This window comes from Cryptomeria japonica, chromosome 5 (assembly GCF_030272615.1).
Source record: "Cryptomeria japonica chromosome 5, Sugi_1.0, whole genome shotgun sequence".
NCBI lineage: Eukaryota > Viridiplantae > Streptophyta > Pinopsida > Cupressales > Cupressaceae > Cryptomeria > Cryptomeria japonica.
In genome coordinates, this window is record NC_081409.1 from 663779791 (window position 1) to 663804028 (window position 24238).

Sequence of the window (24238 nt, forward strand, 5' to 3'; positions counted from 1 at the left end):
ACAATTGCCCTCTTCAGTTGGCTATTAGGTTTCCAATTAGGTGTAGAGCCTGTTCTAATAGTATTAATAATAATAGCTGAGTCCCCTTCAATTTCTAAATTCTTAATTTGCAGATCCTTGGCCAAAACTAAACCTTCGCAAAGGGCTTGTATCTTAGCCATGTTAGCATTTATAAAATGACTTTACTTGGGGCTAAATTCCAACACTTACCCCTCTAGATTTGAACTTGTGAAATCCACTATGGACTACACTCACCTTATTCACATTATTTTATGTAAACCTATAGGGGAAACCATTAAAATGTTAAATAAGACACTTAAAATTCAAAAAACCGAAGTAGCAATGTTGTCACAATTGAATAGTAGATGATGCTTCGTGAATTCTGTAATTACTTGTAGTGTCGAACTGATAGAGAAAAACTATTGGTTTTCTGTCATGTCCCCTCTTTAGCTCTGTCTAGCAGAGACATGTGAGTCAGCTTATTATGGGGTCTTGTAGGCTGACAATGATGGATAGAGACTCAGTGTGGTTATACAGTGTTTGGGACTTGGTCTTCTGGCAGTAGTGGACCAGTTTGGAGCAGTTCCTTAATTTTAGGAGGCATTTCCTTCTTTTGTGGAGGCCATTCCTACTATTTAGGAGGATTTGACAGTACCCAGGGTTGGGTTACCATGAGACTATTCCTTGGGTTCAGTTTCAGAAGATTTAGTTATGTTTCCTAGCTTCTAGGAGCATCGCTAGATTTTAGGGACAAGATTGCTCAAGGATCCATGATTTCCGACAACAGTCACAGACAGGTGGCAGGCTCCGTTTCAGACTTGTGGAGTCAGATGAGCATTATACGGCTATTTGGGATATATTTTTAATATTTCTTAAGTTAGCGTCTTATTAATTAAATAAAGCTATTTATATAGCTAATTGGAGTAATAAGGGGATTTTGGCTTCTTCTGGTCAGGCAGGCATATGTGTTATAGCTCGTTGGAAAGGTCTTGAATTATTATAACTTATTTTCATCATCCGGAGACCTTCTGGCACCTTGAGTTTTGTTATTTGACGAAAGGGGTGTTTTCCTATACATAAAGGCCTTTTAATTAAGAATATGCCATTATTTAATAAAGGTTAAAGCATATTCTCCCTTTAGGGTTCGAGTAGCTTTGAGAGGGAGATAAAAGAAGATGTTGGCTCATTATTCTATTATCTTTTTACATCTTCAAACTTGGCATTTGTGAATTTGCTCTGAGGGGCGATTTCTGGAGAACTGGGACGCAAACCCCAGGCTTGGATATTGGGATGCAAACCCCAATAGAAGGTTTCAGCAGCTTCATTTGGTTTCAGACTTTGATTGGAGTGCAAGTTCAGCATTGGAAGAGCTTTGGCTTTGGATGTTGGGTATATTGCTTGGCACGTGGGAGTTCCTTGGCTGCCTGGACGTGATTGCAGCAGCCGTACGGCCTCCTTCCAGCTGGCACGTGGGTCGTTGATTGGTATTCATCAGCCATCTCTTTTCATTGTGCGTGGATGGTCTTTCTTGCAGCCGGCAACATTATTTTGGTTGGTAGATACTTTGCTGGCATATCATTTATGTATTTTGCCTGGTACGATTTGTAGCTATTCTGGATTGGCTGAATATTATATTATTGCACATTATTTTCCAGCCTATTTCATATTTGCTGCTGTTGTTATTCATTGTTTACCTATATCTGGAAAAATACAAACAAAAACAAAAGACACAACCTTTTTGCAACTTCTGTCTCTCTCTGAAAGATCATTTAATAAACAGGAAGAATTTATTTTAAAACAAATAATTAAAAATTACAGCCTGTCAGCTTAAAAGATCCATCAGGGATCTTTCATTTTCTTTATGTAAAAGCAGTGTTTTTCAGGAGTGAGGAAAGAAGTCAAGCAAGTGAGAAATTATTAAAAGATAAGTTATGCAATGCCAATTATGCTCTAATCTTTAGGAAGTACATCTAGGATTTGAGGGACAAAAATTCAACATAAAATATTTTTTGTGTTCAGATCATTTCAAGTATGGTGGTGCCGGAACAGAATGGAAGGGATTTCCAACACATTCAACCCAATCTTTACCATCCACAGCAAGTTTTTGGTGTGAACCTGTGATAAGTTCAAGCAAACTTTTTCCATGTAGATATAGTAAACAGACACAACTAGTGCCATGTCCCAACCCAATTAGCTCAGCCATCTCCCAGCATAATAAAGGTGTTTATTAACACCTTTGTAAATCAGTTAATTAATAAATATTTAAAAATTAAAATAAATAAATAATAGTAATAATAAATAAAACTTAAAAAAGTAAAATTTGAAATAAGGCACCACTTTTGGGCCCGCGTACCCTTATCCCAAACTATATATTTTGCTGTGAATGTAGGCCACCAATATATGGCGAAATTGATGGGATTTTTGGGAGTAATACCTGTCATTTTACTCTAAAACTGGGACAAACTGCCACACGCCCAGATCTGCAACTGGGCAGTTTACCTGTAGGAACCCTAATCAGAAAACAGCAACAATCATTTAAAAAGGTGCAGGTTAACAAAGTTTTTGGAGTTGGTCACCATAAGAATCGCCTCAATTTTACTCTAGCAACCAGGCAACAAGGGCATCCAAGGTCTGATCCAAAATTTTCCTACGCAAAAAGAGGCACAACAACAAGGTTATGTCGAGGCCAAGTTGAGTCTCGAGTCTGTATTTTCATCTGGTAACTCATTTGTAATAAATCAAACTTGGAATTCAAATATGTATGTATGTACATATACATACATATGTATGTATGTATGTATATGTATACGTATGTATGTATACATATGTATACATACATATATGTAACTTAGGTCTAAACCCTTGACTGATTAACTATACTAAGAAAATTCTGAGTCTGCTGATTGGATTGAAAAGCAATTTTAGATTGATAAATGTTCTTTCACAAAGGGTAGAATTCAGACTTCTGATTAGGGTTATTACAGCAGTATCAAAGCCAACTTTTTTGTTAGCCTGTGGGTGTGTGTGATGCAGATTCATGCAAAAAGGGTGATTGGAAAATCAGGGAAAACAGAAAGGAAGAAGTCATGACTGATAAGAATGAGGAAATCAACCTCCAAGAGGTCATTTGGAATGAAAACAAAGAGTTGGCCAGAAAATTTCAGTCCACCATGAGGGAGTCTATGGCAAAGATTGTGAGGACTTTTAGAGGAATAAATAAACAATGAAGTGCTAAAAGGCCTTATCCAAATGGTGTTAAAGAAAGTCACTCAACCAATGATAGAATTTTAGTCAATCCAACAACCAAGACATTCGAGGCCAAATATTTGCGAAGAGAAGAATGAGATCCATTTGACGAAGATAAGTAAATCCTACCAAAACTTGAGGATAATATAGCAAAGCATCAGCAGAATATAGTGCTCTAAACCCAACCATTTGTTGTAACCTGTCATTCATGGAGTATTCTGATATGAAAACAAGAAATAATCATCGTAGGGGAGAAGATATCAAGATCAGCCAAGGAGACATATACAACAGTGTTTAGGAAAGATGACTAGAAGAGCTTGGTTGCAGAAATTGGATATCTATTTCTCCTTAAACCTCATGAACAAAGAGAAAGCAATCAAGTTTGCAACACTTCACCTAGAGAGTGTGGCTCATGAGTGGTGGTACCATGGCATGGTGACACAAGGACATGGCTCAATCACTACCCCAAAGGAGTTCAACCAGAGATTGATGGAGAGTGTAATGTCCCCTTTTGGGATGTTCCTAAATCTTGCCCTAAAATCACAAGTTCAATTATAATAAGAAATATAGTAAATTTAAAATATAAACTTGCCAAGTAACAATTTCCTTTCCAACATAAACTTTGGTATTAACCCTGCATAATGTTAGTCAACATTTGAAAAGCCATTCATAAGACCAATTATCTCCATAAGGGTTAGGGATCCAACAACATATGAGTGTATATATATTAATAGTAATCTTAATCTATTTAGATAAGGTTCTATAAAAAATCATGTAATGGCTATTTCAACTTTAGAAACCAAAAAGCATTTATAGTTTCATTTCCCATAATCAGCCATAATAAGGGTTGGAGAATTAGCACGATAAGGCACCTGCAACCCTAATCTGCAGCTGAGCAGTATACCTAGAGGAGCCCTAATCAGCAAACAGCGGCAGTCATTTAAAAAGATCCGGGTCAACAGAGTTTTTGGAGCTGGTCACCATAAGAACTGCCTCATTTTTACCCTAGCAACTAGGCAGCAAGGGCATCCAAGGTCTAATCTGAAAATTTCCTACCCAGAAAGAAGTGCAAAAGCAGGGTTATGTCAAGGCCAGGATAAGTCTCAAGTTTGTATTTTCATCTGATAGTTCATTTGTAATAAATCAGACCTGGAATTCAATTGAAATATATATACTTTATTTTTTAAGAAGTTTGATCAGTTGTCTAAGCCCTTGACTGATTAACTGTATTAATAAAATTATGAGTCTGCTCATTGGATTAAGAAGCAATTATAGATTGATAAATGTTCATTTACTAAGGGTGGAATTCAGACTTCTGTTTAAGGTTATTACAACTAGTCAACAAGAGGGGGATTTTGTCTTTGTCAGATTATGGTCTAGTGTTTAATATGAAGCATGCTTCATCTCTTGGTCCTGCTTTCTTCCAGGCAGATGATGTAAAGCCCATGTGATCGTGAAAGATTGGACATCCCTCAAAAGCAACATCTAAGCATATTATCAGTGATGACAGAGGCCAGATCAGCTAGGTGAAAAAGGGATTGACAATTAGCGACCCAGAAGCTCTACCAGTGGGGCAGAGATTCATTGCTCCATGCACCTCTATTGCCCTAAAAATTACATTTAAACTAGTTATTGACTTCTATCACCATAGTCTGATATTTTACCTCCATGCATAATCTACTCCAATTATCATTTTTGTTCTCGGTTAAAGCTATTCTTCTTCAATTTGAGAACCTTATGTTTGTCTTGCAAGAAGTGGAAAGAGACATTTGTGAAATTGTGTTGTATGACCCAGCTCTATCAAGGATAGGCCCACATTGCACAAGTGGTTGTGATACAATGCTATCGAGCAACACTCATACAAGCATGACCGTGTGATCTGAATTATTTTGCTAATTCAGGAGACAATAAAAAGAAGAATTGGTGGTATTGTAAACACATAATAAACCATCTGAAAGCTTCATTTCATTCAATATATATGTAAAATCCATACAATTTTGGGCAAACTCGTGAAAGAGCTGTATGCCCTTGAATCTATCCAATTTGGGCAAACTCGTGGTGAAGTTGTATGCCCGAGTCCATACAAGTTAGGCGAACTCGTGAAGGAGCTGTATGCTTGTGGACTTCATGAGAGCTGAATCGGCTAACTCGACAGACGAGATGTATGTCACAGCTTGACAAACTCGTCTTAAGAGTTGTATGCCTGTAACTCTGTCTATTGGATTCAAATTGAACTTATTTATAAGCTTTCAAAGAAGCTGAACAGCCACTACACTTATGTCCTCATCAGAAATCGAAGAGACAATCCAATATTGAAAGGTTATTACATTTATATAAGGACAAAAATTGATTAAAGATTAAAATATTTATTTAATTGAATACTTGCCTTGCAACAAGTCAGCCCATAACCCCAGCGACATGTGATGAGGTTGAGATTTTACAAAGATAAGGAACATTCGAATGTGATCTAGTTTTAAAATCTCACCTAACTGGCTCAAGCCAACGCTGTACAATAGATGGTCCATAAACTCATCCAAAAAATTTCAAATAAAAACGAGTAATTTCATTTTAGAGTGCTTTGGAGCTAATCGGTGTCCATTGTGGAGGCAATGTCGAATTTGCTCCCCTTCTTAACCAAGATTATTTTTCCTTCGTCAAATTTGGTTATAATCACCGCCATTTTGAGTTTTCTTCAAATATAGAAACAAAAGAATGTAGAAATCACTCTGCACTCAAAACCCTCCAAATAAAATTATACGGCAAAGTCTGTTGTAAATTAGTTCGGTGTGCAACTTGTCTGACATTAAGAATAATACCAAACTCTAACTTCGATAGGTTAAATGTTCAAGCCACGCGGAAATTCAAAAACTTCGTGTAACAAAATAACGGAAAGCCAAGCGATAAAATTCATGCCTCTCAAACTAACATATTTACCTTAGCAATGCCATCTATACCTCCAAGGGTTTCAATTGCTCGAGGAATGGAAGAAGGATAACCGGGATAATTGACGGCAAAATAGTTAATGTCAGGTAGCACTCCTGACACGCTTCCATCTTTTATTATTCCCATTTCCTCTGCGTGTAATCGCAACAGCATACAACCGTTAAAATATTGCCATACACTCTTCGATATTTATCTAGCGCCAATTTTCCTGCGGTGAAATCAAATCGACTTGGACTCTCGTCTGTGATATTAAGATTTCATACTTCGACGATCAAATTGTTCCTTGGATTTTTCAAATAGGAAAACAGTATTTAAATTTCTTCCTTACAGAGGAAAAGAAGGGTTGCGCGCCCATATTGGCGGATTCGGTATTTATATCGGGACCTCATCTTTTACATTCAGCAATAACGATTTAATCCGAATTTGAGTCAGTGGCCAGATCTCAATATAATAATTTAATCATCATAGGGGAAGAGCACGGGTAGCCGTCATAGTTAATTTCGTGCACCTATAAATTTTAAATGGTATATTGGATTTCAATTTTTTTTGGGGGGTTGTCTTTGTATGCGACTTAACTGCTTACAGCTATTGATCTGGTTTTTGGGTAATAACGATCCGGTCTCTACGGGTCGTTATGCGTCGAAAGGTCAAAAAGTGGTCATTTTGAAGTGATGACCAATACTTCACCTCTTTTGCGCCCTATACATGTTTATTATATGCCTAATAAATAATATATTTATCTTATATTTACAACACAAAAAAATGTTTTTAAAATACGTAATGAATATTAAAAAAATATGTTTGAATATAATAAAGTTTTTAATGGGTGGTCAAATATTTCGTTGACCACCTATGACCGCCTTCCCGCGTACCGCTCACGGCCCCACGTGGCAAAAATTACCGCTACCTATATTGTCCCTAAAAACTTAGGTAAAACAAGTTTGCCGGCGGATTTTTGTTTGTTTTTTTCTCCCCGTCGTGGTTTATCCTTCACGTTGTCATGGTTTTTCCTACCCGCAATGCCTCGGCTCTGTCTCTGCAACGCCTCCTTTCAACTCCAGGTAACGATCGTCGCTCTTCCTTCATGCGTTATCGATGTCCACTAATGGTTTATCTCCTTCGTAGCTACATTATGCTTTGTCTATTGATGATTTATTTGTATGCGGGTTAGGGTTTCATTTCAATGGTATGTTAAAGTTTAATACTGTCGAAATCCTCATAGAAAATGGTTAGGGTTTTATTATTTATGATTTCATATTATGGGTGCGTTGTTAAATTGTATTTCTCTATTTATAATGTCAATATAATTACAGAGAGTGCAAAAAAAAATTGATTATTGTTTATAATTATTTGAAACTCTTCATTATTTATCATTTTTTTATGGGTGGGATGTTAAATGGCGTCTCTCTGTTTATAATGCCAAAATAATTACAAAGAATGCAAAAAAAATTATTATTGTTCATAATTATTCGAATCCCCTTCTTTGTTTATCATTTTATTTTATGAGTGGGTTATTAAATGGTTTTCTATGTTTATAATGCCAAAATAATTACAGAGAATGCAAAAAAAATAGATTATTGATCATAATTATTCGAAACCCCTTCATTATTTATCATTTTATTTTATGGGTGTGTTGTTCAATGGCGTCTCTCTGTTTATAATGCCAAAATAATTATAGAGAGTGCAAAAAAAATTGATTATTGTTGATAATTATTCGAAACCCCTTCATTATTTATCATTTTATTTTATGGGTGCATTGTTCAATGGCGTCTCTCTATTTATAATGTCAAAATAATTATAGAGTGCAAAAAAAAATTGATTATTGTTGAAAATTATTCGAAACCTCTTCATTATTACTCTTTTTTTTTATGGGTGGGCTGTTAAATGGTGTATCTTTGTTTATAATGTCAAAATAATTACAGAGAATGCAAAAAAATTGATTATTGCTTATAATTATTCGAAACATTTTCTTTATTTATCATTTTATTTTATGGGTGGGCTATTAAATGGCGTCTCTCTATTTATAATGTCAAAATAATTACAGAGAATACAAAAAAATTGATTATTGTTTATAATTATTCGAAACCCTTTCATTATTTATCATTTTATTTTATGGGTGCATTGTTCAATGGTGTCTCTCTCTTTATAATGCCAAAATAATTACAAAGAGTGCAAAAAAAAATACATATGCTATTAAATGGTGTCTCTCTATTTATAATTCCAAAATAATTACAGAGAATGCAAAAAAAAATTATTATTGTTCCTAATTATTCGATGTTTCATTTCAATGCTCTAATACAGTTTAATAATGTTGAAATCCTCACAGAAAAAGGCAAAAAAAATGATTATCTAATAAAACCCCATCATTATTTATCATTACAATAATGTGTATGCATGATATTGGCTATAAGGTTGTTGTCGACAATAACACACACACACACACACACACACACACGTATATATATATATATATATATATATTTCAATGCTCTAATACAGTTTAATAATGTTGAAATCCTCACGGAAAAAGGCAAAAAAAATGATTATCTAATAAAACCCCATCATTATTTATCATTACAATAATGTGTATGCATGATATTGGCTATAAGGTTGTTGTCGACAATAACACACACACACACACACACACACGTATATATATATATATATATATATATATATATATATATATATACACGTGTGTGTGTGTGTGTGTTAGTTATTGTCGACATATAACAACCTTCTCACATACATGTTATGGGCCACTTGGCACAAATTACCGCCAACCACATTGTCGTAAAAAATTTTGGAAAATGAAGATTTTTTGAGGCATTTTCATTGTTTGTCATGTCTTCAATTTGTTGATATACTCACTGTAAGTAATATTATCAGGCATACACTGTATTACTTCCAATAAATTTCATATGAGAAATACAGCAACATCATTCAATTATTAGTCATTTGAGAAATGAATCTACATCTTAATACAATATCAACAATATCTAGTTTTTAATCACATCACAATTACATCTTTCACTCCTGCATCTTGTGTTTTTAGTTTCTCTCCTTGATATATAATGTCTCAAGTTTTGTACCTATATGGTTATTGTCCACACACACACACACACACACACACACAGAGATATATATATATAGCACCATTTTATTTTGTTCAATGATGGATTTGTACTCATTGGTACCTGCAGAAACTGATTTATTTTTTCATCATTTATCTTAATAGCATTGAAGGTTTCATTTCAATGATTTGTCTCTGTATATATATATATATATATATATATATATATATATATATATATATATATATATATATATATATATATATATATATATACAGGCACACACGGTAGCATTTTTATTTTTTTGAAAGATATTCAATGATTGAATTGTTCAGTATCTAATAGAATATCAACAATATCCAGTTTTCAATCACATCACAGTTACATATTTTACTCCTGCATCTCATGCGTTTTGTTTGTCTCCTTGTTATATACAATTTCAAGTTTTGTGTCTATATGGTTATTGTCCATATTTATGTATGTGTGTATCTATACATGTGTACATGTATGTACATATATATGTATATGTATACATGAAGAAACACACACAATAGCATAATATGTTCTATAATGATGGTTGTTTCGAGTTTTGTGGCTATATGGTTATTGTCTATGTAAATGTGTAAATGTATATGGACAATAACCATATAGCCACATAACTTATTGTAATCAACAACATATTTCTTATTCGAGGGCGCTCATTCAGATTAGTACACACTGAATAACTAAGTTCTTTCTGTAGTCAATGTTAAATGTTATAATTCTTTCAATTTAAATTATATTGTTTTCAGTAAACCAGCATTTCTTTCAATATAATCACTATAAGTAATATTAACAGTCATATTGGATGTCCAATGATGGTTTATGCTCCTTCGTAGCTGCATTATGTTTTGTATATTGATGATTTCTTTGTATGCGGTTTACAGTTTTATTTCAATGCTTTCTTACAGTTTAATGTGCCTATATGGTTATTGTCCATACACACACACACACATATATGTATATGTGTGTGTGTGTCTGTAGACACACATAATAGCATTTTTTTTTGTTCAAAGGTTTTCAGTGATGGATTAGTTAAGATAACCAAACACAAACAAGAAACAAGAAACCAATTGTTAGTGTTAGAAATCACAAGCAAAACACTTTCCTAAATAAGCATATCAAGAAAGACACTACAAAATAGATAGAAAGCTTAATAAATCTAAGAAATGCTACTAAACACCTCCAAATGCTCTCTACCATGTTGGTAGCTTCTCCTTCCTTGTCCCTCTCCTCTCCAAGTTCCAAATAAGTGTAGCTCTCAGCAACTTCACGCACTATGGATGCCTTATGGAGGTTCAAGATTGAATATGATTAATCTATGCTATGAAGTGTAAACAAAAGCTAAAATGAGATGTTATTTAATTAGCTAGTGTTGATTTTAAGCCAAAAGAGTGAATGTAAATGATTTATGCTAAATGCTCTCTATCTAAAAATGACTATAAGGTAAATGCATAAAGTTTTCAGGATCTAGAGATTGAAGAAATGGGCTCTATTTATAGGTAAAATGGAGCAATGAATGGTTGAGATCGAGTAATCTCAACAAGGGTCAGGATTGAATGGTTTATGATCCATGTGAGAACTTTCAACCCAATCCTAGGATGACAAGTGTCAACATGAGATGGGTTGAGAGGAGAGGTAAGAAGCATTAAATGCTTGACATGACCTGAGAGTTAACTTGGGAGGTAAGGTTAAGGTTGAGTTGAGTGAATAAATTCATATAAATAGTAAATATTCATTTAATTAAAATGGACAGATTTATGTGATTACAAGTTCAAAAAGAAAAAATCAACAAGTTAGTCGATGATAAGCGAAGTTGATCATAAGCAAGCATTCATTCAAGCATTGAGCATTTCAAGTCTCCTTTTAAGGATAGGTGTTGCATTCAAGTCAAGGATTCAACCATTGAAGAGGAGGTCTCTACCAAGATTCAAGATATTTTATTCTACATATCCTTTCAATCAATTCTATCAACATTTCAATTGCACCTTCTCTTAAGGTGAATTTTACTTCAAACATTTCCTTTCATTTACTTGCAAGTATTTTCAATCACTTGGTTAATTCCAAAACGGGGTTTGACTTCAAGGCAAACCCCCAATCCCAACAACATTCCCTCTCTTTTATATGTGTAGGTTGCAGGTGCGTGACTGTAATTGCAAGTTTAGGATTCATTTTCGGAGATGGAAAAACCCTTTTCGATGTGCAAATTTTTTGAAGGACCGGGTGCAACTTCAACTCGGTCCCAACAACTTTTGCTCAAATTTGCAGGGAAGCTTCATCTCGACATTTTACTACCAATTCCAAGTGCACAACTTCATCCTGCATCTCTATTTCAATATATAATTGCTTCTTTGTCATATTTACACTTAGTCTCAATTCGCTTAGTTCAACTTGTCTATTTTAAAAGAGGGTTACTTTACTTTCCAAATTCATTGTCAATTCCCTACAATTCACTTAGCATTCAATCTCTTTCCATTGGGATTGGATCTAGTGAATTCAACCCCTGTCTTTTAAATGTAATGTGCGTAAGAAGTTGAAGGGTATCCTGTGAGATTTTTCCAATATCTAGAGGCAATGGAAAGCACAAATAAGAGAGACAAAATATATGATAGGAATAAACTATATTCTATCAAGATGCAAAATACTGATCAAATGGATCATCAATCGTTACATACAATGAATATGAGTCTGCTTATATAGGCAAGGCTATATGGATATGTGAGCACACAAACATGACATGTGGCTCAATAAGAAACAAAGGTAGGTAGGAAATAGGTGTGGGTAGGTAGGAGAAACAATATAATAGTCCACATGAGGTGGAACACCCACTGAACGTGGAGTGTAACAACAAGATCACACCATAAAAGGTGGAAATTCTCCTACACACACTATCCCAATGTGGCACAAACACCCAAGTGTCTCATGCCCAAACTACTATGAAATGTGTGTACCTAAGTAAACTTAAGTAAAGTGTAATAATATCCATGATGAATATTTATTTACACCAACACACCCCCTTAAGTGCAACTTCGGGGAATGCACTAAAGTCTAGAATGCAACTAAGCAATGCAAGATGGGTCCCGGCTACGAGGCCATGTTAGGTACCCATGGACAAATGCAAATGCAATCTCCCATAAAGTGGAGAAAGAGAGAAAAACCCAATGGGAAAAAACCCTCCCCCAAAAGAGAGATGAAAACTAGATACAAAGAACTCTCATAGAAGTATGTGAAGGACAAAACCCCATGTGAGGAAAAAGTCCCCCCCATATGAGAGAAGAAGAAGAAGAGAGACTAGGAAGCCCCCCCTCAATGTGGAATCTGCACCAATGATAAAAGCTCGATGATAAATGAAGAAACTACTCCACGAACGTCGAACCACGTTCCTCCCCTTAGGAAGAAACAAAACCAAAGGTGTATCCAAAAATTCTCCCCAAGCATGAAGGGAAGATGAAGCAAAAATACTCATGACGAAAATAATCTTTGAAAAACTGCTCAAGTGTCCTCATGTTGATGCTGAAAGGTACCCCCTCCAAAGGTGGTAAACTGTGCCACACTGCTGAAAAAGGCACTCCAAGATCTAGTGGAGATGAATGTATAACAATGTGCAAAGAGTCATATGTCTCCTTAAAAGATAAAGAGACCTCCTCCAAGTGTTGTACAAAAGTATCCATAATCATGCCAACAAGATCACACCATAAAAGGTGGAAATTCTCCTACACACACTATCCCAATGTGGCACAAACACCCAAGTGTCTCATGCCCAAACTACTATGAAATGTGTGTACCTAAGTAAACTTAAGTAAAGTGTAATAATATCCATGATGAATATTTATTTACACCAACACACCCCCTTAAGTGCAACTTCGGGGAATGCACTAAAGTCTAGAATGCAACTAAGCAATGCAAGATGGGTCCCGGCTACGAGGCCATGTTAGGTACCCATGGACAAATGCAAATGCAATCTCCCATAAAGTGGAGAAAGAGAGAAAAACCCAATGGGAAAAAACCCTCCCCCAAAAGAGAGATGAAAACTAGATACAAAGAACTCTCATAGAAGTATGTGAAGGACAAAACCCCATGTGAGGAAAAAGTCCCCCCCATATGAGAGAAGAAGAAGAAGAGAGACTAGGAAGCCCCCCCTCAATGTGGAATCTGCACCAATGATAAAAGCTCGATGATAAATGAAGAAACTACTCCACGAACGTCGAACCACGTTCCTCCCCTTAGGAAGAAACAAAACCAAAGGTGTATCCAAAAATTCTCCCCAAGCATGAAGGGAAGATGAAGCAAAAATACTCATGACGAAAATAATCTTTGAAAAACTGCTCAAGTGTCCTCATGTTGATGCTGAAAGGTACCCCCTCCAAAGGTGGTAAACTGTGCCACACTGCTGAAAAAGGCACTCCAAGATCTAGTGGAGATGAATGTATAACAATGTGCAAAGAGTCATATGTCTCCTTAAAAGATAAAGAGACCTCCTCCAAGTGTTGTACAAAAGTATCCATAATCATGCCAACAAGATCACACCATAAAAGGTGGAAATTCTCCTACACACACTATCCCAATGTGGCACAAACACCCAAGTGTCTCATGCCCAAACTACTATGAAATGTGTGTACCTAAGTAAACTTAAGTAAAGTGTAATAATATCCATGATGAATATTTATTTACACCAACACACCCCCTTAAGTGCAACTTCGGGGAATGCACTAAAGTCTAGAATGCAACTAAGCAATGCAAGATGGGTCCCGGCTACGAGGCCATGTTAGGTACCCATGGACAAATGCAAATGCAATCTCCCATAAAGTGGAGAAAGAGAGAAAAACCCAATGGGAAAAAACCCTCCCCCAAAAGAGAGATGAAAACTAGATACAAAGAACTCTCATAGAAGTATGTGAAGGACAAAACCCCATGTGAGGAAAAAGTCCCCCCCATATGAGAGAAGAAGAAGAAGAGAGACTAGGAAGCCCCCCCTCAATGTGGAATCTGCACCAATGATAAAAGCTCGATGATAAATGAAGAAACTACTCCACGAACGTCGAACCACGTTCCTCCCCTTAGGAAGAAACAAAACCAAAGGTGTATCCAAAAATTCTCCCCAAGCATGAAGGGAAGATGAAGCAAAAATACTCATGACGAAAATAATCTTTGAAAAACTGCTCAAGTGTCCTCATGTTGATGCTGAAAGGTACCCCCTCCAAAGGTGGTAAACTGTGCCACACTGCTGAAAAAGGCACTCCAAGATCTAGTGGAGATGAATGTATAACAATGTGCAAAGAGTCATATGTCTCCTTAAAAGATAAAGAGACCTCCTCCAAGTGTTGTACAAAAGTATCCATAATCATGTCAACCTCTAAAGATTGATCAAGTAGAGAATGCACAAGAGGGTCAGAGTGATCCCTCGCAACAATCAAAGAAGGATCATCTTCATCAAAGAGAAGATGAATGTCATCAATGGTGTCTTCCAAATCTGTAATGTAGGAGTCCATAAAAAAAACCTGCAATGTCTGTCAAGTAGGCATCCTAATCAACTGAAGTTGGAAGACATGAAATATTCTGCTGCACTGAATCATAAGAAGGCAAAATTGTCGCACTAGCTACATCATCAGGTGCAATAGGTGGTGTGATATCAAGAGGAGGAGATGAAATGCAAGGCTCGAGAACAGGGTCACATGTGAGAATCCCCAAGTTCAAATGCCTAAAGTTCTCCTCAAAATCTAATTCATCAACATAGGAAGAATCAACCTCATCAATAGGACCAAAATCTGAAAAAGAGTACAACTGAGATGCATGATCAACCACCCCAGTCACAATGATAGCTCCACTCTCCAAGTCTCTAATGAAAACTGAATCAGGTGTGAACTCCACAGTTTTCCTAGTTGCCCCATGCGTGATTTGATGGATGGAAAGAAGATTATTTGTCAAGTGGGGTACACACAACACATCATTGAAGGAGTTATCCCCAATGGCAATAGATCATTTCCCAATCACATCCATGTATGTATGATTGCCCATCAAAATCTACGGCAAGTGGTCAGGCTCAAATGTAGAAAACATAGACTGCGAAGATGCCATATGATGAGAAGCCCCTGAATCTAGAAGCAATCTCCCCGAACCATGACTTGTAGTAGCACAAAGAGCTTGCCCCTTTCCTTTATCTGTCCCAAAAGAGTGATCCTTTCCTTTATCCTTGGAAGAAGAAGCCGATGTAGACATTTTAGAAGGTAGGTTGATTCTATTCTTCTCAAGAAGATTCTTCAACTCATCAATAACCTTCTTATAACAATGATGTTCATCATGTTCTGACTTCTTGAAATATCCACAAAAAATATTGTCCTTATAAGATTTCCTCTTGGGTGAGAATGGTGAGTCACCTTATTGTGGAGAGGAAGATTGTGCTCCATCGTGATGTGGTTTTGACTTAGGTTGCTTTTGATTCTTGCCTTTTCCTTGATTACTTTGATTCCCTTTGTTAGCCACCAAAGCTTGTGACTTTGAAGATTTGAGAATCCCCATCATGGTCAGCTTAGATTGCTCAATTATCAACATCTCCGTGAATGATTCAAATGAGGGAGAAGTGTATGAGGAACCTTGAGCTAACCTATGGGTGTGAAAGCTAGATACAAAGGTTGCATACTCCGAAGGAAGCTTGTCCAACAAGTTATAAACCAATTGAGCATCATTTTTGTCAATTCCACAATCCTTTAGCTTTGCTCTTAGCTCAGTTGATTTTGTGACATAATCTTGGATTGTATCAAAATCCTTGGGATCCAAAGTTGTGAGTTCACTATTAAGCTTGTAGCCCTTAATCTCATCAACTTGACCATACAATTTCTTAAAAATATCTCAAGCCTCTTTAATTGTTGTACACTTATCAATGTGAAAAATGAGGTCATCTGATACATACTTTCTAAGAGTTCCAAGTGTCATAGCATTCTTAGTAAGCCATTCAATTTGAGCATTAGGATCAGCCTTAGGATCAGGTGGTGTTGTTATAGTTTCATTTACATAATGAATGAGTCATTTTTCTATTAGTTTACTCCATGCCTTAAATTTCCATGATGCATAATTATGAGGAGTTAAAAGTGAAAATTTAGGAGAACCCATAGCACCAAAATGAAAAACATAGGATAGAGAGAGGCACAATCACACAAGACACCCCCCCCCCCAAAATGCTCAATCAAAAAAACCCCCCAAAAAAGGTGATTTGGCACTTCAAAATAAGTCAAAGTGGACTTCTGATTTCAATTTACAACTTCTCAAAATGAGATATAAGAGACTTCAACAAATACTGTTAGTGATCTAAACTGAGATCCAAACGAAATACAAATACCAAATAGGCCAAAAATGACCAAATACTGAAAGTACAATTTCTACTCAGAATCACTGCAAACAAATGGCAAATTATGAAAGTAGACAAAAAATTATGCACTTTTAAAAAAAATGACACCTGAAAAGGAGTCCATATGAGTCCAAACGAAGCCTCTAAAGTTGTAAAAATCGAGATTTCATGATTTCCGAAAAACTTGTATCCGAAAATCAGAAAATTCCTGCACCATTATACAGATCACAAAATTCTACCCCAAAACAAACAAAAAAAATTGCTCGAAAAAAGGAGTCCGGATGAGTGAGATATCACTATTTGAAAATTGCCTGCAAAAATATAATTTCTGAAAAATTTCCGTCGTAGCTTCAAACTTCAAATGCCTCTAGATTTGGCCTCCGAAGTCCGATTTGGATGAAACAAAAGACAAAACTGACTCTCTTGGACCTCCTAAATCCAATGGTGACCTCATATTTGACCTAACAAGCTCCAATAGAAACCTACAATAGAAAGCTCCAAAATGCAAACCCCAAATAGCATCAAATTTCTCTCAATTGGCAAACCAATGACACTCTAATGGCTCTGATACCATGTGATATTTTTCCAAGATCTAGAGACAATGGAAAGCACAAATAAGAGAGACAAAATATATGATAGGAATAAACTGTATTCTATCAAGATGCAAAATACTAATCAAATGGATCATCAATCGTTACATACAATGAATATAAGTCTGCTTATATAGGCAAGGCTATATGGATATGCGAGCACACAAACATGACACGTGGCTCAATAAGAAACAAGGGTAGGTAGGAAATAGTTGTGGGTAGGTAGGAGAAACAATATAATAGTCCACATGAGGTGGAACACCCACTCAATGTGGAGTGTAACAACAAGATCACACCATAACAGGTGGAAATTCTCCTACACACACTATCCCAATGTGGCACAAACACCCAAGTGTCTCATACCCAAACTACTATGAAATGCATGTACCTAAGTAAACTTAAGTAAAGTGTAATAATATCCATGATGAATATTTATTTACACCAACATATCCTTTGTGAAACTTTCACTCCTTTCTTGAGGAGAGTAAATCTCTCTACTTGATCTCCCCTCATCACCTTTCACCAAATTACATTTTGGTGAACCTAACGTCCTACATGCTTTACATTGAAAATTATTGCATATTTTTCATTTACAAGCTTAATTTTTTTGCAAAACTTAGTGGTTAATTCATTCAAAACCCTAGTTGTTAAAATTGAAATTGAACTTGTGTTTTGCAAAAAATTGCTATCTATTGACTTAGATCTGAAAATTACATTGCTTATCAAATTCAATTCTTTCATTTTCTTCTTCAATTTGCAAATCAAATTTACAAAATTATGTGGTTAAGTGTCAAAACCCTAATTTTCAAAACTCAACTTGAATTTGTGCAAACATTGGATTTACATTTAATTTTCAGATTTGGGACTATTTTTCAAATTTGTCTTCTTGCCTAAAATTCAAATTTTCAACCTCCATCCTTTTTCCAAAATTCAAAATTTCAAAATTCACTGGTTAGGCCCTAAAACCCTAATTTTCAAATTTACTTGGATTTTCTATAAATTTTAATCAATTGCAGTTTTCTAAATATTATTCAAGGTGGCCCTATCTATTAGGTTTGACCTTTTTCAAATTTGCAATTCAATTTCTTATCTTTTCAGAACCCTAGTAGGGTCCTATTTTGACATTCAAACCTTAATTTTTCCTATCTAGAGATCGTAAAATCAATCAATTTTGGGGGGTTAGCTCTCAAATCATCGTAGCTTTCATCCCTAAAAAAATTCGAAAAAGTTGGGCGGACCAAGTACACTTTCAACTTGGTCCCTGGCTTTTTTCCCAAAATTTCGGGAGACTGTTATGACTGTATTTAATTGCTTAAATCTAGAAAATTGGTTGATTTTATCGAATTTTTATCCCTTTAAAATAAAAAACACTACTCAATTTCAATATTACAACTTTCAAGAAAACATTTAAAATTAAGTGGTCACTTATAATCTGCCCTAATTTTAAAATCTTAATTTTGCCAATTTTAATTTTGAAATTAAGTGGTATCACACTAGCCCTAATTTCTTTTTATCATAAATTTTCTTGGAAATTGTGTCATTTCTTCTTTCCACAAAGTTCAAAATTTCTACTCATAAGTTTCTTGGATTTTTGCATTATTCAAATTTTGTAAACTTGGTTCCCAAAATTCAAAATTCCAATTCAAATCTTCCCTCCAGTGCATGAATTTTACAACTATTAGTCCTACCTATACTATCCCCGTTAGACGAAGCATTAGAATTAAGGCTTCCCAAGGTTTTAATTCCTGAAGAGATGGAGCCTAATTTGGGTTACTTCTTCAATGAGGATATGGATAATTCTTCCCATGCTAATAACATCCCTATCTACCCAATTGATGATTCCAATGATGAAGAAGAAGCTTTGACTAGAGTTTCCATAAATCAACTTTCAAAATTTGATAATCAGCTTGACAATTTCCAACAATGGATGTCCCGAGAATATCCTAATAATGAAGCTCTTCCATTAATTGAAGGTCTAAAACACATGATTCAAAGTAATAAGAATTGCATTGATATATTGTGTGATATTGCTCACATTGTTGATTCTAATGTAATGCCTATAAAGAGCTATGCTAAGAACTTAGGTTATTCACAACCTTTTACACAAATCAATCATTCTATTCCTTTGACCACTTCAATGACTAGTATTCCTACTTTAACTTCAAACATCATGGCTACATCAACTCAAAATGTCACACCTACAACCATTAGTCGTGGGGGTAATCCCTCTTCCTCAATCAATCCTCCATCTTTATCTATGCCTTCAATGAGTATTCCTATTGTCTCCCAACCAATCAATGTGACACAAGGGGGAAATTCATCCAATCATTCTATATGTCCTTTTAGTGTCCCATTTCCTACTCAATCATCACCTATCCCTAATTACCATAGTGTTCCATCACCCTGTTCTCAAGCAATGCCTTCTTTCAACAACATCACACCACCTTCTCAATCAAACATGTCTAACATAAATTCCTCAACCGAAGTAACCATGAATAGCCTTGCTAAAACCATGTCTTCATTGCAACAACAAATCGCTTCTACGAGTCAATCCAAGTTTAGTGTGCCCACATTTGATGTTGCGAGCCCACTTTCTCTTGATATTGTTAGATTTGTCCCCCCTAGACATGTTGAAGTCTCTCAATTGGAACTCTATAATGAAAAAGGTGATCCTTTAACACATGTCAAAACATTTCAAACTTTGTGTACTGGCCTTGCTTATGATCAAAGATTTCTTGCCAAATTATTTTCTAGAACATTAAGAGATAAGGCTTTGCAATGGTATTGCTCTGTGCCTTCTTATTCTATTACTTATTTTCAACAATTAGAAAATGCTTTTATTCAATATTTTCAAAACAAAATAACTCCTAAAATCACTTTGACTAATTTAATGCATTGTAAACAAGGTGTTAAAGAAAAAGTGGTTGATTTTATTGGTAGATATAAGAATTTGTGTTCTCAAATTTATTTTCCAATGCTTGATAATGATATTCAAAGAATTTTCATTTCTAATTTGCAAAAAGACATTAGGGACAAACTTCTCCTTTTTGAGTTTACTTCCTTTCCGCAGTTGTGCGCAACACTTCACAATTATCAACTGACTGTGAGTCAACTGGAGCAATCTACTCCTATGGATCTGAGTGATAAGGGTGGGAGTGCTCAACAACCATTTGCGAAGTTCAAACCGAACAAAGGCTTCATCAAATTCAATGACACCATCGACAACAACAATGTGAATGCTACAATAGGTGTGCCTCCTATTTCTGAATTTTTTAAAAGAGAAAGACAATTTACTCCTTTGAATGAATCTTTGCATAGCATCATGTCTCAGTTGTTACAAATAAATGTTATCAAACTTCCTCCAATAAAACCAGTTGTGTTGTCAATTGACACTCAATTGGTTGGTGTCAATATGTTGTCATTGATGGAAACATGGTAGCTTGTTTTGGCTGCATATTTTGGTTCAGTTGTGTACCAACAGGCACTTCACAAACACTTCACCGGCAGGTTGGATAGATTTCTTTGGTTATCGGTAATGCAGGCCGACATGGTTTAGAATCAGGTTATCGGTATTGGAGGCCGACGTCATTTGGAGATCCGACATAAGCAATTGTTTTGATATTCATGTATTTATGTTATCTAGACAACATGTATATTCATATTGTAATTATCTTTGTAAGCCGACATAAGGCACGATGATTTGTAAAGGGTATATAGGTCAGTTGATTAGATCATTTTGATATATGGATTTCTAGGAGAATATGATAATTTTATGTAATGTGAAATATATATGAGAGATCATGTATGTGAGGATATTTATGTAAAGGAGTATTCCGGTAAAGGGTTTAGGGTTTTAAACCAAAACAAATAGAGCTTAACTGGAACTACATTCAGGCATAGAAGATGTTGTCATTGTAGTTAAATCATTTCTCTGGATTGTAGTCCGGATTTGTATGTAGTCAGTGAGGCTCCTTTTGTGATTGAGCAGTGTGCTCTAGGCTGTAAGCCTTCTTGCAAGTGCAGGCCCCTATATTTTTTAATATCTCTTCATATGGCCAGTGGATTGATATTGTGGGTCACAAATCCCACCGTATTTTTTCCTCTTTGAGGTTTTCCACGTATAATTATGTGTTATGGTATTCATTTGTGTGATTGGCTTATTGGTTGCTTTACTTCTTTCAATTCTATATGTACCGGTATACCGGTTGGTGTATGCATGTTTTAATAAAGTTAAAATTGATCATTCTGGTAGAACACTGATTCACCCCCCCCCCCCCCCCCCCCCCTCTCAGTGTTCTTGGATTCCAACAATTGGTATCAGAGCCTTGTGCCTCAGAGGAAGTTTAACAATTTGAGGAAGATCCTGAATCCGGAGTCCATGGATATGAGTTTGGAGAAGAAACTTAAGGTGGCACTTGAAGATTATGATGTTGAAAGGATGAAGAACTTGAAGCTACAAGATGAATTGAATTCTGCTTTGGAATTCATTCTTGTCCTACAAGAGAGACTATCATATGTTCAGGCTAGGAGAAAGGAACTTTTGTAGAATAAGGTTAATGATGAGAAAGATGCACTTAATGAGAGATGTCTAAAACTGAGTCAGGAGAACATGGTCACGAGGAATAAAATGCAAGCTATAACTATAGGGATGTCTAAGGAGATTGAAGACCAAAAGAAAAAGGAAGAAAATCTTGTTGTATCTCTGAAAAACAAATTTGAAGAATGTGGTATGCTGGTTCATGAGAATGATATGTTGAGACTGATTTAGTGCAATCCCAGAGTAATGAACAAGAACTTGAGAGACAAATGATAAATCCGAGAGATGATCTAGCTATTGCAAGTGAATATAAAGAAAAATTCAAGATTAATTTAGCACAACTTGATGAGTTATTGAAGAGACAAAAGCAGAATGGAGATTCCAGTGGACTTGGATTTGAACAAGGACAGAGTTCTAGTACTGCAAATGAAGATCAAAATCATAAGGCACCAATAAGGCAGTTTAATACTTATAAATTTAATGGTAGATGCTTTGTTTATAATAAATTTGTTCACATGGCTAGGCAATGTAGAAATAGAGAAAATCAAAACCCTAATTCTTCTTCTGGTCAATGTTCTAAATGTAATAAGTATGGTCATAAGACAGAAGATTGCATAATGAATGCTAAATGTTATGCATGTGGAAAATTTGGACATATGGCTAATCAATGCAGGTCAAGAAATTACACCAGTTTTAGCAAAGCAATTAAAAATAACAATGTTACATGTTATGCATGTAATGAGGTTGGACATATTGCTAAGTTCTGTAGAAGCATAAATCCACTGGTTGGCAATGGAGGATCAAATGAGAAAGGAAAAGAGAAGGTTAATGAAATCCAGTAAGATCATACCCAGAGATGGGTCAGAAAGTCAGAAGAACAATCAATAGATGGAAATGCACCAGTTACTCAACCGACAGAGGAGGTTGCTCCTGCACCAGCAGGAAGCTCATCCGATAACTAAGGCAGATGCCTTAGGGGTAGGCAAAAATCATGAATATGTTGCATATGCCCCGGGAAGAGGTTCTGGAAGATGTTCCAGACATTGGAGATGCTTATCCGGCATGGAGATGTTTGATCGAGATCTGGTATCTTCCACTAGAAGTCATTAATATCAATGATGGATTAGGGTTTCTTGGAGGATAAAAGGTTGAATTCACTTTATTTTTTATCAATTTGAATTCAGAGTGATTCAGAGGAAGTCTAAGGCGATTCAGAGCGATCGATATCATCTTGAGCGATTTCACCATCGATAGGAAGAGGTCTTTAGGATTTTTCACCGACAGCTATTCACAAGTATTTATCTTCAATCATGGAAGCGGGATCATCATCTATACTTATGTTTGTTGCAAATCTGACTATTGTTGAGGTCAAGGACCGTCCCAAACCAATTTTCAAACGATATCTGCATGTTGCTGCCCTGGACAATTCGGTTGGCACTTTTTCCCGTGTCTCGAAAGGAGTCATGTATGTTGAAGATGTTAGAGCTTACATTCACTATCATATTGAGGATTTGGGAATGAGTGATATTAATAACATGTACATGAATGAGCTAATGGGATATTTTGAAAAGATTAAGCCCAAATACCAACATATTGTTGATTTAGGGTTTACCAGCATTCTAGATATTCTAGAATTTGAAGATGAGATTGTTAGGTATGTTTTGAGAAGAGTGCATGGAGAGTTTATCTGGTTGGATAGACCGTATAAGATTATGAAGTAGGCCATCAGGGGAATCACTGGCTTACCACAGGTTGGACAACGCCTGGAGAAGAAAGTTTCAAATGATCAGGTCAACAAGATTACCAACGCAACATCAGACCAGCGATCAATGAGGATTCATACTATCACTGACATAGATATCAGATTTGGAAGCATGGTCATCGGTTACAAGGTAACACAATCAAACCGTCTAAATTCTGTTTCTAGCTCCTGTATTTATGCAGCTCATAAAATGATGAGGGAGAATGAGAAGTTAGGTCTCTATGGTTGGATGTTGGATGAACCGTTGATTAACTTAGGAAAGATTAAAGGAGAAAAGAAAGGGACTTTCTGGTATGGTAACTTAATTGTCTGTTTAATATTGTTTTTCATCAAAGAGACTCGATTTTGGGAAGAGAAAATGGGCATTCAATATCCCTGTAGGGAGGCAATTAAAACAATCAATTTCTACATTGGGTAGTCAGAGAGATGACAAAGTGTGGGGTTACTTTAAAGCATTTCAAAAGGCTATGAATTCTAGGATGAGGGTTCCTAAGCACATTATTGATAAGTACTCAACCGACATATGCTTCATGGTCAAGAAAGATGAAACTTTGATGGAAGTTGTAAGGCCCCAAAAAATTTGAATTGAGGAAATGGGTTATTAAGTTGATGTACATATTCTTGATGCTTATGCATAAATGCTAATTGGGGCACCTATTGATGAGACTGTAAAAATCTTTGGTACTGCTAAGCAGAAGAAGCAAG

At 35.7% G+C, this 24238-nt stretch overlaps 1 protein-coding gene across 3 annotated transcripts in view; it reads right to left on the reverse strand.

The window, feature by feature from the left end:
- LOC131036397 (uncharacterized) overlaps positions 1-6602 on the reverse strand; it is a 160025-nt gene extending 153423 nt beyond the window's left edge. Inside the window, exon 1 of one of the 3 annotated variants that reach the window (XM_057968281.2) lies at positions 6181-6602. In XM_057968281.2, the coding sequence (XP_057824264.2) occupies positions 6181-6342 (162 nt within the window). In that variant the 5' untranslated portion in view covers positions 6343-6602. The remainder of the gene's footprint in view (positions 1-6180) is intronic. The other 2 variants (XM_057968280.2, XM_059221579.1) reach the window with 2 other exon arrangements.
- Positions 6603-24238: the final 17636 nt, after the last annotated feature.